Source organism: Astatotilapia calliptera, chromosome 2 (assembly GCF_900246225.1).
Source record: "Astatotilapia calliptera chromosome 2, fAstCal1.2, whole genome shotgun sequence".
Classification (NCBI taxonomy): Eukaryota; Metazoa; Chordata; class Actinopteri; order Cichliformes; family Cichlidae; genus Astatotilapia; species Astatotilapia calliptera.
This window is the reverse complement of record NC_039303.1, coordinates 33170084-33184449: the sequence shown is the minus strand read 5'-3', so window position 1 is coordinate 33184449 and position 14366 is coordinate 33170084. Positions and strand designations below refer to the sequence as shown.

Sequence of the window (14366 nt, the reverse complement as noted above, 5' to 3'; positions counted from 1 at the left end):
ACGAGTTGTTTTCATTTGCTCGCATCATAAGAAACAGAAACGTGAGGAGAGATGAAATGTGAAGATAACACGTGACACTACGGGCAGACAGTGAAAAGGACTGAGATCCTACAGAGCTAAAATCAAAAGAGGACTGAAATGAAAGAGCAAACCTGATTCGAGGCGGCAGATTCAGCGAAAGGAACATTGGTGACTGGGGTCGAGGCCGACGAAACAGTGGAGGTGGTGGCACCGTGCATCATGGGAACTTTTATTCGGGCGAGTCAGACGAAAGACAGAGGACGAGGATATGGGCGGGGAGGAGGGAAGGGGAGGGGAGGGGAAGGGAGGGGGAACAGGAATGATATGGTTACCATGGCAAAATGTGTAGGATCAAAAGTCATGGCACAAGTCAAGTGATATTGCCAGGATGAATTTGAACAAGTACCAGGACACATGCAAACAAAATCAGAGATAAAAGGAGAAAAAAATACATATTTAAATAGCTGACAGGATACAAAATAAAAAAAAATTAATTGCTCACCAACAAAATGGCAGTTAAACAAACAAAGCAATACACAGTCATACAATCTAATCAGACTGGAGTATCTGATAATTGTATTGAATGGACGGAGCATGTGTATGGAAAGAGCAAATGATCCATAAGAAATACTTTTATTCCTTTCGATTACAATGGAAGAGAAATCCTGAGAATTTAGTGATTTAATGGCAATCATATTTTATCGTTGCTCTGAAGTCCTGAGCTGAAGGTGCTAAAGACTGAAAGTACTGGTCCATTTTTATCCTCATTTGAGTCGCTTTTTATTATTATTATTATTATTATTACTAACTAAACAAAAGGCACTGGAACAAATCAAAGTTTAGTTGACTACTTGCAAAGACCAACAAGTCTGAAAACAGCACAGATCTTGTCTAAGATGTATAATACTATTAAGATTCTCAATTGGTGTGTGTCAGACCAACCAAACTCACATATATGAACATAAGCCTGAAATATGTACACAAAACATGCACTGTGCTATTGTCCATCATCATACACAGCACAGCTGTGGCTCTGCAGCAACATTAGAAAGCATCTCTCACACCCAGAGGCGATAAGGTCATCGTCTCACTGCTCCACAGAAACATATAGTTGATTCATACCTTGAGCTGAAGCTTTTCAGCATAAACAAGAACTGAATTTGTCACATTTAATCTAATATGTTGCTTTTAATTGCACTTTTATCAATGTAACTTTAAAAGGGTTTTTTTATATTGACTTTGTATTGTCTCCGGCATGATCAGTTACTTGATTGTTGTGTTTTCCTTGACCTGTCACCCTGGACAGGATGTGCACTTCTGTAATCTATGGCAGGATGCAGGACAGTGACAACATCCACTTGTGGATTCATTATACAATAGATCGGCACTGTGACACTCAAACTGGTGTTTTCACCCCAGCTTCTTAATTATAGCTCGACTGAGGACTGTGAGGATGTATACACTGGGATTAATGTCGTCATACATGAAGAGTAGGGACACCAAACACTGTTATTGCTTTTATGTTCTATTTGTACATTTAGCAAGTAGGAAGGATATAATGAAATTATGTTTTTTTGGTTGCATTGTGAGAAATGTAGTAGTCAGAAGTTTTCATACACTCATCATTGTGGTCATTTTGGGCTGGTAGCTTCTCTTTGCTCACTCACTGGATTGCCCAACACAGAGCTACACCTGCTTGTTGATGACTGCTAAAAGCATTTGGTTGAGGTGGAATCTGTTAAGGAATATTTAACCAAAATATCAGCGGGTTTGTTATGTGTATATAACTGAGAGTGTCTGTTTACCTGTGTGGATTAGAGCAAATCCCCAATAAATTCAAACTTGTGCAACAAATTCTTGTTTTTTAAAGCCATTAAAGATCTATGCTGTGCAGGTTGAAATATGACCCTTTTTAATTCATTCCATTTCCCCATGCTTCCCTGAGCTTGGCACTACAACATTTTTAGGACATTTAAGGATTGTTAAAAAGGGAATCAAATCGATCTGATATCCAAACCAAAATCTCGATATCTTTACTGCATGTAAAGAAAAAACCCCCAGCTCATTCTGAGGGGATCGTGTGGAAGGCTCTGATTAATTTTTCATGCAACCATACCCATGTATTGACCCATATATTGCACTAAAGTGAGACTACCTCTTCTGCTTAATTTTTTTTTTATATTTTCAAGTGAGGTAAGCAAAAGCACAAACAAAGTTTCCCACCGTTATAGAAATGCAGTCTGCTTTAGGCTGGAAACTAAAGTGGACAAAATTCAGCAAAAGAAATCCCCAAAAACAAAACCAGAGAGGGACTCGGACCATCCTGAAAAAGTATTTTACTGCAATTTATAACAGCAAAGACACATGAAAATATTTTGCTTCTTTTTTTCTTTTATGTCAAAATTATTCTCCAAATGTATTAAATTTACGTCCTAATATCAGTATGTAGCACTGGGAAATGTAATAAAGGTGGAACTGAAGTTAGGAAACACACACACGCAGACGTATGCATGACTAAACATCTTCTGCAACTTTTTGTGATTCTAATCTACCAGATTTTTAGTTCAGATGGACTGACCGAGTGAATCGTGTATCTGTGCTTCTCATCACTGTTGGTATCCCTAAACTATCTGAATAGAAACCCTGCATCAGTCTGCTGCTGTTCCACGGTTATGTAATCCTGAACAGCATTGACCTCAGACATAGTCTAATCCTCCATGGTTAAACTACAATATTCTGATATTTCTGACATCAGTTTAGTGAACATTTGTTTCGTGCATTTAAAAGAAAATCTGTAAAACCTTCCTCTAAACCAGCTGGCACTTCACTTCAGCCCTGAAGTGAGCTTCTGGAAGCTCTAAGGAGGGTGGTGCAGGTGGGGTCCTTGTGTGGTGAGCAAAAAAAGGAGGTCCCTTAATCTGTGAGTACAGACACTGACAGGAAGCTGATGAGGTTTTTTTCCACTCCCTGCTTTCCCAGCAGTCTGAGCTACCGGAGCTGGCACAGTTCATGTAAATCCAAATGCTTAAATGATTAAACACTTGCACTTAAGACTTGTTTGTTAAACTGGATGGAGAAAATCAGTGTTCGACTTCAGCAACGGAGAATAGTCGGTTCTCATTGTCAGGTCATCCAGTAGTTTGGTTTTGATTAAATAACGCATAGTCCATGAACTATGCTGCAAATAGAAAGTCATCGTCCATGTAACACTTCCAGGTTTAGGTCTGTCTGCTTTTGAAATTTCATTCCCCTAAAGGAAAACCGTTTCACATAAAACACAAGAAGCATGAACTTGAATCCCTGCTAATCAATTCTACTGCACATGTACGAACTACACAATTTATAGTTAACTGGGCGAAACATGGTCACCTGTATGGTCGTGCAGGCCTCTGATTAACACACCAATCCTACGGCTGGTCACATTTTGTACAAACACGTACATAAAACAAGAAACAGATGACAGCGAAAGTTAAGACGAGAGAGCAGACAAAGGTGTGCCCACAGGTTCAGGTTAGAGCAGGTAGCACAAGCAAGCAGCATGGAGTTAGTGCACAATGTGTACCGGTGCACAAAAACACACTGATGCAAGCTGCTGGTAAAGTAAAAGTGCAAACACCTCAAATCTCTAAATGCTGTAGTGAAGAAAATGGCATTCAAGTATCGAGGAATAAAAACTGCATGCCAAGTGTGTATGTGCACATGTACTATCCTATTGGTCAAACGTCTAGGTTTTGCTATGCTTCCCTGTTTAGTTGGTGATAGTAGCTTTGTCGTCTCAGTTTAATTGTAATTAAAAACCTTTATTTTAGTGCCAAATTTGCTTCCTTGGTGCAGACACTTTTATTTTTACTTCCCCGCATTCCCTCCAGACTTCCTGGAGAACGTAACAATCAGCAGTCAAGCTGAAGGTGATTATCAACTCCACCAGTAAACCCGGGGTGTCCTCAATCTATCTTGGAGCCGTTCACATGAAAGAGGTGGTGTTGGCAGCATCTGACCAATCACAAACATGGCAGCAGAACAGCTGATTTTACAAAGGAAGACAAAGCTACAAAAGACTGGAAAAAATGCTACAATAGAAAATGTTTAGGTTAACTGACTTGTCATTATCAAAGCTCAATCATTAAGGCTCAATAGGATCTGACATATTCAGAAATCTGCACAAGACACTTGTAACCTTATTCTTTGAGCTGCAGCCCCGGCTGTGTAAAACCGTCTGAGAGCAAGGACAGAACAATTAAAAAACTGAATTGAAACCAGTAGGTGTGCAGATTTTATGAACAGTCAGTAATAACGAGTATTAAGTGTTCAGTTTTAGGATCAGACATGATTTTAAGCCTTGCAGAACAAATGAAAATAAATAAAATGGCTTTAAAACTGCTTGCTAGATAAAAATGAGCATTAACGTTGCTCTTAAGGATCTATATTTCTCTAAAGCACGACCTTCTCCTACCTGGATATTAAGGTCCACCTGTTTTTCCAGGACTGATGATGGCATTTTCCTGAGAATTGGTTAGTGACTAGGCGGTTGTTTCCTACGTGCAGGTTAGGTTTGCAGCTTTAGCTGCCATAGTGACTAATGAACCACCTTTGTGACTCAAAACTCTAAGTTAAACCTGAACCTTGCTAAAAACCTAATCCGGCTTTGTGGTTTAGGCCTTTAATGTGTTTGTCTCTTTAAGCTGTGTCCTCTGACTCTATGGCCTCATCACAAGCCAAGCAAGAGTGAATCCGAATCAAGCAACACAACAGACAGTGGAACAGAAGAGAAGCGTCACACAGCACAGAAGCCCTGAACAGACACAGCAACTTCTTCGTCCTACAGTTCTCCACCTTTGTGTTTGTGTGCACAGGCCACTTCTTGGATTCAAGGTTTGAGGGTGTATGAATTCAAGGGACCTCCTACTGGTGTTGCTAAGGTTTCCAGAGACTCACCAGTGGGGATAAAGGCTGGTTGCTGGAGCTGCATGTTAGCCAGGGCTTGCTGGTAGTGGAACATGCTGGGATTGAAGACGGTGGCAGCAGCTCCGTTGCTCTTCTCTAAGACAGGCCTCTTTGGTAGCGGCTGCATGGCCCCCGGGGGCAGACCCTGGCCATGAAGAGAAGGATATGAATGAAAGCAGTGGTTATCTTTCAACACAGGTAGTGATGGGTGTACAGAAAACACTCTCCCTGGAACAAAAAAAACAAAAGTAGATTAATCTGGTGTCATCTCAGGGTGAATATAAACTTTACCATTAAGATTACATGGATGCTTTTTACCACCACAAGAGGGCACTGCAGTATCTAAGATTAACTGAAGTGATGTAAGGACAGCCCAGAGGTCAGGCCAAGAGCAAAATGGGGCTTCTATCATTTCATCTTCTAATGGGGCCGGTGCTGAACCATCAAAATGCTATGGAAGATAACCAGGATATATAGGTATAAAACCTTAACACACAGGCCATTAATGTGGGATGTGGCTGAAGCAGGAGTATGTTTGAATGACCCCACCTGATCTACAGAAGTAACACAGCAGCAATCCCCTTCTTTACTGAAGTTAAAACAATGTTACAAGCTAAAACCAAAACCAAATTACCTAGAAATGATCTTTCTAAGTTCTTTCACTTTAATGATTTGTATCTTCTTTCAGTAACTATAGATTACTCACATCGATGGCGTTAGTCATTACAGGCAGCTTCACTCAAAATAGTGAACGATACGATAGAAGCAGTTAATGTGCTAAAAAACAAACCGTTTAGACCAGATCATCCTATCTGAAGCAGGATATTATGATCTTACATTGTATCATTGAACAATATAGCACTGGAAAGGAAAATCTGCTGCTGGTAATACAGCCTGGACTTGACGTGACATGAATTGTCCTGTTTTTTACTGCAACTTGGACACTAATTTCAGTGATAAGTGTTTTGTGTGTGGAGCACATATGCTGTCAAGAATCTTTGGCAGGGAAGCTTTAGAAGAAGCAGCAACTGTTGTACTCAAATAATCTTCAAGAACCTGATAAACTGAAAATTGTAGCTTCAGGAACACAAATCAAGAGAATAACATAGAATAACAAACTATTTTGTGAAATGCTGTTAAACAGCAGATACAGTTGGGTCTATAATTTGTAGTTTTGTATAAACAACTACAGTCGATTTTAAATCAAACAATCGAGATGTGATTGAAGATCAGATACCATCCATCCATTTTATACTGCTTATCTGGGTTCACGTCACGGGGGTAGGAGTCTAAACAGACAAACCTGGACTTCCATTACCCTAGGCAACACTTCCAGCTCATCCAGGGGGACACTAAGTCTTTCCCAAGCCAGCCGAGATATGTAATATCTCCAGCGGGTCCTCGGTCTGCCCCGGGCCTCCTTCTGGTAGGACATTAAATCATTCAAAAGGAGGCATCCTAGTCAGATACCCAAACCTCCTCAACTGACTCCTTTCGAGGTGGAGGAGCAACACTTCTACTCTGAGATCATCTTGAATGACTCAGCTCTTTATCTTATCTCTAAAGGAGAGCCCAGTCATCCTTCAAAAGGAAACTCATTTCCGACACTTGTATCTCTGACCTCATTCGTCTAGTCCCTACCCAGAGCTCGTGACCATAGGTGACCACAGGTGAGTGCAGGAACATAGACAGACTGGTAAATCCACAGCTACGTTTTTATGCTCAGTTCTCTCGACCACAACAGATTGGTACCAATCCAGCCCAGTCATCAGCAGGTGAGGCCTGTTTCCTTGTTACTTCATAAAAAACTTCACTTTAATTTTAAATATAAGACCCAAAGAGACGTAGAAAAAAACTGGAAAAATCAACAACCTGATCCATTCTTAAAAAGAAGGAATACAGTGGCCAGCTCAGCAACACCAAATGATAACAGAACGATTTCCACGATTAAGAAAAACAGCTTCCCAACATTTAACAAAGTCATGAACTTGAGAGAATGCAAACCACTGGTTACACTAAAGAACAAAAAGGCCCAAAAAAGTCTGCAAAGTTCTAGAAGTTTTATTTTGTGGGGGGAATAGATAAAGCTGCCAGGAGCAGAGGTAGTGAATGTGGATGAGTTTAAATACCTGGGGTTAACCATCCAAAGCAGCAAACAAAAGATGTGAAGAAGAGAGTGCAGGCAGAGTGGAGTGGGTGGAGATGAGTGTCAGGGTGATTTGTGGCAGCAACAGTGAAAAGGGAGGTTTACGAGATGATAGTGAGACCGGATATGATCTTTGGTTTGGAGACGATGGCACTGACAAAAAGACAGGAGGCCAGCATGGAGGTGGCAAAGCTGAAAACTGTAATTCTCAAAGAGCTGATGCAATTTTTTTGTAAAACCCCTAGAAATGAAAGCTGAAAGTCCAAACTTCAATTACATCTTGATTCAACCCAGCAGTGCTATTAATTAAACAGAGCAACAAAACAAAAACTGTCCAACAAATTATGGATTTAGCTGTATGGCAGAGGTTGGCTTGCTTTACAGTTGGCTTACACGCATGTTTTTCTTCTGAAAAACATGAGAATATTTTAATGCTTATTTTTGTTAAAAAGTACAGAGACACAGTGTCGAGGACGACTCACCAAGCCTGAGGACGGGGTGTTTTGACCGGCTTGGTGCTGTGCAGCCTTGATTCTGGCCTGCAGGTGAGCTGGAGGGTGGAAGTACTTGCACTTGTCTCGGCTGCAGCGGCCTTTAATATAGTCCATGCAGACAATGACCGAGTTCTCGTTGCAGTCCACCATGCCCGCCTCCAGGGGGTGAGCGTAGCGGCAGTCGTTCTCACCTCGCGTGCAGTTCCCGCGCTGGAATTCTCTGCAAACCTGGCGGGGCAGGTGGGAGCACCGATCAACAATCACCTTTCAGCGTTTTTCCACAAAACATAGAAACACAACAACTGCACGCTGGCTGCATACCTCCAGCTTGTCTGTGCGCACATGTTTTTGTGCGGAGGTGCCATTTCCCATGGCTGCCAGACCGGTAGGACTCCCGGGGACGAGCAGGGGAGTGCTGGGCAGCAGCTCAGGCATCAAACCCATCGCTGGGCCCATGTGGCTCAGATATGGACTGAATGCCATGCTGGGACTCGTTGCCAGAGAGGGTGTCACTGGGAATGTTGTCTGAAAGAAAGAGAACAAGAAAGAGACAATTTATGGCAGAGCTTTCAATAGGAGGCTTGAAGTGCTTGACTGCCAGCACTGCTTTTTACAGGAATAAGAACAATGCAGCTGCCTAAACAACTTCTACAAGCATGAAAAAAAAGCTGAGCAGGCAGAATACATAAAAGACTTTCAATGTCACTTGAGATTCTGCAAATTTTTCCTTGTACAGTAAGAAACTTTGGCTTTCAAACACTTTTTAAAAACAAAAAGGCTCTTTTTATTCCCTCTTTCATGTATGTAAGAGGACAGAAATAACCAGCATTGATAGAGTGAAATATTATTCTACTCCTTGTTGTCTGTTTAGCGCACATCTTGCACACGGCACGGTGTTTTGTTGACTGCATTACTGTAGAGTCATAGTTTAGGATGGGCTGCTCACTATGGGCTGCAGTTGTGTTCCAGGCAGCATGAACTGCATCTGCTGAGCCAACATGGCTGCCGCGGCCTTCTGCTGGATCAGGTTGTTCCTCCCATTGATTTCCAGCTGGGTTTTCAGGTGCGGAGGTGGGTGCAGGTATTTGCAGTTCTCGCGTGTGCAACGCCCCTGAAGAGGAGAGCGGAGACAGGAAGGATGAGCATAGAAGCTTTAAGCAGGCAACAAAAACTCACTCTCACTCAAAAAATAATTAAATAAATAAAAATCACCTCTTATCAGAGCAACCGATTCAAGTTTAGCAGAGGAGTCATCCATATAATCAAGTGTAATTTGTTACACTAAACATCAAGGATCTAGTGTGCTTTCAGAGGAGTCCTAATGACTATGCCTTATAAATTTTGGTGAATGAAGTACTAATGAAGCCCCAGAAGAGCTTCTGCTGCATAATTCATGAGAAAAATGCAACTGCTTTGTAAAAGAGTTCTGACGAATATTCAAAGGTGGGTTTTTTTTTAATTTCTCAGGATATAATCATTTCATTTTGTCATTAAGTCATTTTTTGAGGCAATGTGAAACGACAGGTGTTGTATTTGAGCCAGCTTTGGATTTTTCCACAGCAGAAAAATAAACTAAAGTGACAAGCGATAAAGCTGGAGGCTGATAACACATGCTTAACTCTCACCGTCCTCTATGATAGAGTCAGTATCTCCATCGGGAAGATATCAGCTCAAAAATAAAATAAAATAACCTATTTTCTGAAATAAGGGAAAAACATTGCAGTGCATGAGTGAAAAAGCAAAAGCAGTCATTACTGGAAAAAATAAACTCACAAGCCAAATTTGTACATTTTGACATAACAGAGGGAAAGAGATATGAGTCCCCCGGGGGTTGTGCCAGGAAGGGTATCCGGCGTAAAAATCTGCCAAATCAAACATGTGGAGCTACCTGCTGTGGTGAGCTCTTGTGACAAGGAAGCAGCCGAAAGTGGCTTTGATATAACAGATGAATTGATACAGAACAGCATCAGCCAAAAAAAAGCTGGTCTGCAAAGAATCATGATATCTTCAAGAAGCATTTCAACTATGAGTTAACTGTACATAGGCCTATAATTCATATATGCAGACTAGATTTATAAAGTAAAGTTGGGAACCAGTCCTTACTAATTATTAATTTCTGTTTGTGATTTTTCTTTTCTTTCTAATAATATATTAAAAAAATGTTTAAAAAAAGAAAAATCATAGATACGATAATCTACTGAACACAGAGATACATCCATCAGTACGTGAGCTTATGTAATAAGCATCTTTATTTGTAACTGATTTCCTATTCTTGAATTCTAGCCTTGGTTAAGAAAATAGCTGCAAAATTTGCTGGGTGAGTTTATTGAACGTCACCTGGACGTTCACTTTGGGGTTTCTAGCAATGTAGGTCTGTAGAGAAGAGAGAGTTGTTTTATATCAGTCTTTTAGTAATAAGAACAAAGGGAAGTGAAAATACCATTTTTAAAGTGAGAGAAATGAAAAAATTCTTTCAAGGTAACAATGTTTCCAGCGATGTTGTGAACCATGTTATTGTAAATCAACCACGAACTGCCAGTCAAAAAGAACACTGTGTATAGATTTAAACCAAGTACACCTGACCACAGCACCTGAAAAGGCACAAACCTACCAGGGACAGAAACTGTTACCGGGAGGGTTGCTTTTGCCAAGCCTGTGCCATCACCAGAAGCAGTGTAGGTTACAAAAGCAAAGATCAGCCAGCACATAAAGAAAAAGCAGCCTGTTTTCCTGTGCAGAATCACCATCCAGTACTCTTTGCACTGGTTTTCACTGAAACTGCTGCAGTGGTACTTTAACAGATTGCTTTGTATAAGGAGTAAATAAGTCAAATAATGCATTGCTTTAAAACAAGCATTTACAATTGATAAGCTGATCTGAATGATCTAAAATCTGACAAGCACTTTGATTGATCTTCTTCATCTAAGTTGATTTAGCTTTAAGTAAACTTAAAAAGGCTTTATATTGGGTTAATTCTAATTCTATTTATTTAATTAAAATGCAGTTTAACGTAGTTCCACTACGGCACATGAAACCAATGTGCTGCACGATGGGTTTATAACTGTTGCTAATTCACGACCCTTGTCCCTTGTTGGGCTTTTACATTCACATTTTACAACATTCATAACATAAATCAACATATATAAAACCACAATAAACTATAAATACATAGTGTAAAATATAGTGTAGAAAAACAAAGAATTAATATAATTTCCAAAAGTATTAATAATTATAAAATTATAATATAGTTATTTAAAATGACTACAGCTCTGATTTACCACTAATCCACTCTTGACCTTTATGTTAAACATTATATATCTGTAAATGTGCTTCACACATTATAATCTTTTATGCTAATTGTCCAAATTTAGATGCGCAATGTGGTATTGCTTGTGATGCCTCTAGAAAGAATCTTTGAAGTCAGTCATTAAGGAAACATAAATGAATGAAACTCAATTCATTTCTTTACAATACTACAATGATGTCACAACTGGCTTTTTATCCATAATTTTCAGAGTGTGATTGGATATTTTCACAACTTTTCTTCTTTAATGTGCCATTTCTAATCAACAGAAATGAAAATTTCAGGGGCTTTATATTAAAACAAACATTTCCAAATATCACACAGCTCTGCATTATCATGGAATAGAAATTAAAAGATTATTAAATTGGATAAACATCGCAGGACACCGAAATGCCAGCTCCAGTTCTTTTTTTTTAAATCTGATCATCTAATGAGACTACAACTCAGCTGGTTCTAGCTACACTCTGTAATCAATGCCATGGATTTACAGATGCAACTGAGGATAATCTCATTACTGCACAATACGTGGATATTTTGAATTTATCATCTCAGAAAAGTGGGAAAAATTAAAGTCATAAATTACCAGCGAATCTTATCCTGCATCAGCAGCTGTGGCCAAAACCCGTTTTGATCAGAAGTCATTCTTCATGCTCCTTTTTACTTGTCATTTCTGGCTTTTTGACAAACTCTAAATCAGATTTGGATCCATTTATCTAAAAGCAATCAATTTGGCCCAGAATGCCGTTAAAGCAGTGTCCTTGCTCCCTGGCAGACTGTGGGGAAGGTGAAGATGGTGCTGCAGGAACACTGCAGGTCAACGCACACTCAGAGGAGAAACTGCAGTCTTCATTAAACCCCTGGGCTGACAGCATCTGTCTGCTCCTGCAGATGAGTCGTTAACCCGCTAAACTACCTCCGCTGAGCCTCGGCAACATGCTCTGTCATCAAACCACACCCACAGAAAGTCCCTCGCATTAGGTGATCACGAGCAAACCAAGAGCACTAAAGCAGAGGACAATAATACAATCTGAAGACAAGCTGACGTCATGGTGCAGAGGCTCTGATTGTGATGGATAACATGCTGAGATGAGGGCACATAAAAAGGGTGTTAGCAGCAGGATAACTCTATAAAAATAGGGGGAAGCCGCAGTGTCTCTTCACCAGCATCCACTCACACAACCTCACACAGCAGACAAAAAAGCACGAGAGCACACAGCAACGCAGCCGCCTGAAAACCGGTCATGATGGTACACAGGCATATAAAAACACTCTCGCCTACACCGGAGCAAGCTTTGCGTCAGCGAGCTGTGTGTTTAGGGATGAGACTGTAATGAAGAGAGAGTCCCATGAGCACAGCATGCCTGCTCCAACTGAGAGGGAAAGAAAAGTATCTATTAATGAATCTAATGGTGCATTGACGTTATGCATTGCACGATCCAGACAGAAACACAAAGAAATAAAGAAAACTTTGATACAAAACCTTTATGAAAGCTGTGACATCTGGGTTAGAGAAAGAGGCCAATGAATAGCGGTGCTGAGGAGAGTACTAGGTCAGGAATCTCCTTTTGGTAGCCATGGCAACACACTACACAACACAGAGAAAGTCCCTGTTTGTACAGTAGTGTGCTGCTGATGCGCAGAGAGAAGAGAGAGCTAGTACGTCGATAAAAAAAAGATCACAGCGCAGCTCTACTCTGTGGCACACAATGACAGAACTGCACTGTAAACAATATTAACATGAAACACAACTGGTGCTTTCTTTCAGTTAAAGACGACCTGTTACGCTCATTTCCACCACTTTTTTTATTCTTGGACTCAGCTAGAGTGGCCTTTGCATTGGTTGCCAGTTCAACATAATCCATCTTCTGATTGGCTGCTCTTCATAAAGCAGGTTAGAACACCAGATAGGAGGAGCTGTCCCTCATGTGGCCCAACATAACAATATTAGGGATATCGCAGTGATACAAACACATATGTAATGCCAACATTGCGTTTCTTGCTAAGTCTGGTAAGACTGCAATAATACTGCTCTGTAACTGCAGAATAACCAGAGTACATGGAGACTTTTCTGCATTAATATCAAACATAAATACTATGCATTTTACTGATATAACTATGACATCGTTATTAGATTATGTTGGCAAATCCAACTGTTTAGAATATCAGTGTAGCATTCACAGTGGTATTTGGTAACATTGATGCGATGAGGGCCTGGTCTTACGTTTTTACTTACTTTGTTGTGTAAGTTCTCACTAACATCATGCAAATGAAAGAATAGAAACAGCTGGACATATCTACCACGAATGTCGTTACCCCCCGGGCCGGTCTTTTCAGCTGGTCTCAGGGTTTTGAGTAATTTTTAAGTTTAGGATCCTTGTTTGTTTTTGGAGGTACTCTCAGTTTGATCATTCCAGGGTTTTTTCATTCTTTATTTTGTTTATTGCTAAACTTTAATTTTCAGTCATTCCTTCGGATTGTAAGGAAACACTTCTGGTGATATTTTAATTCTAGTTTTGTAGTTTGTATTTATGATATTTTATTAGTCCCCTCGGTGTTTCAGTGTTGGCATTTCCCTGTTTCGCTGTTATTCATTTTCTGTTTTACTTTGGTGATCATCTCTTTCCTGTGTTAAACTTTTAGTTTAACTTCCCCTCCTGACCCATTGTTGTTGATTGTCTTCACCTGTGTGATCACTCTTGTGTTGTTACCCTCTTTCATTCAGCTCTCTTGTTACCTCAAGTGTATGAATAGTCCAATCCTTTACTTTAGTCTTTGTCTTGCTGTCTGTTGATCTTCCTTTGCAGTCACCATTGTGTACTCCTGCATGACTTTTTGACTTTGCTACTTTGTTTATGAGTTGTGTACTTCCCTTATTATCTCATGTATATAAATAGTCCGGTCCTTCTCCTTAGTCTATGTCCTGGTGACTCTTAATTTTCCTGCGTATTCACCATTGATTTCGATTTTGGTATATCAGCTTAAACAAATGGCTTTTGGTCTGCCTCCTGTTATCCTGCCTCAGTCCTCACCAGTCCTACAATCCAAATTCATAACAGTGAAGTGAAACCACACTCGTGATTGACAACTTATTAACTGATTAGGATACCTGGATAATCCTCCTTTGTGAAATTTAGAATGACCAAAATTTACAAAATGAAATTAATATTTTATTCAGTGTGGCCTGAAATGAGTGGCTGAGCCCATGAAATCCTCGGGAAATAAGGCCATTTTCCCAGAACTGTTCAACCATATATATGGCCACCTGGTGGCCGTCAAAAAGTTTAATGTCAGTTTAAGAAATTTCCTTACTGGCTTTGCTTTTCAGATCAGGAGGTAATGTCCATCTTTTATATTGGGTCTGATTGAACCATGAACCTTGGCTCAGACACATAAAAAGGGTGTTAGCAGCACCCAAATATTTTGGGGTATTGTTGGTTTTTTTGGACAAAAAAAATCG

At 40.1% G+C, this 14366-nt stretch overlaps 1 protein-coding gene across 6 annotated transcripts in view; it reads right to left on the bottom strand.

Annotated features, from left to right (window-relative positions):
- Positions 1 to 14366, bottom strand: part of mbnl3 (muscleblind-like splicing regulator 3) — a 31823-nt gene that overhangs the window by 4519 nt on the left and 12938 nt on the right. For 4 of the 6 annotated variants that reach the window (XM_026143999.1, XM_026143972.1, XM_026143980.1 and 1 more), the window contains 4 exons: positions 8552 to 8716; positions 7927 to 8130; positions 7594 to 7833; positions 4957 to 5110 (listed from right to left, as the gene is read on the bottom strand). In XM_026143999.1, coding sequence (XP_025999784.1) covers positions 4957 to 5110; positions 7594 to 7833; positions 7927 to 8130; positions 8552 to 8716 — 763 coding nt within the window. Of the gene's footprint in view, positions 1 to 152; positions 248 to 4956; positions 5111 to 7593; positions 7834 to 7926; positions 8131 to 8551; positions 8717 to 14366 lie in introns of all 6 variants that reach the window. The other 2 variants (XM_026144007.1, XM_026144015.1) reach the window with 1 other exon arrangement.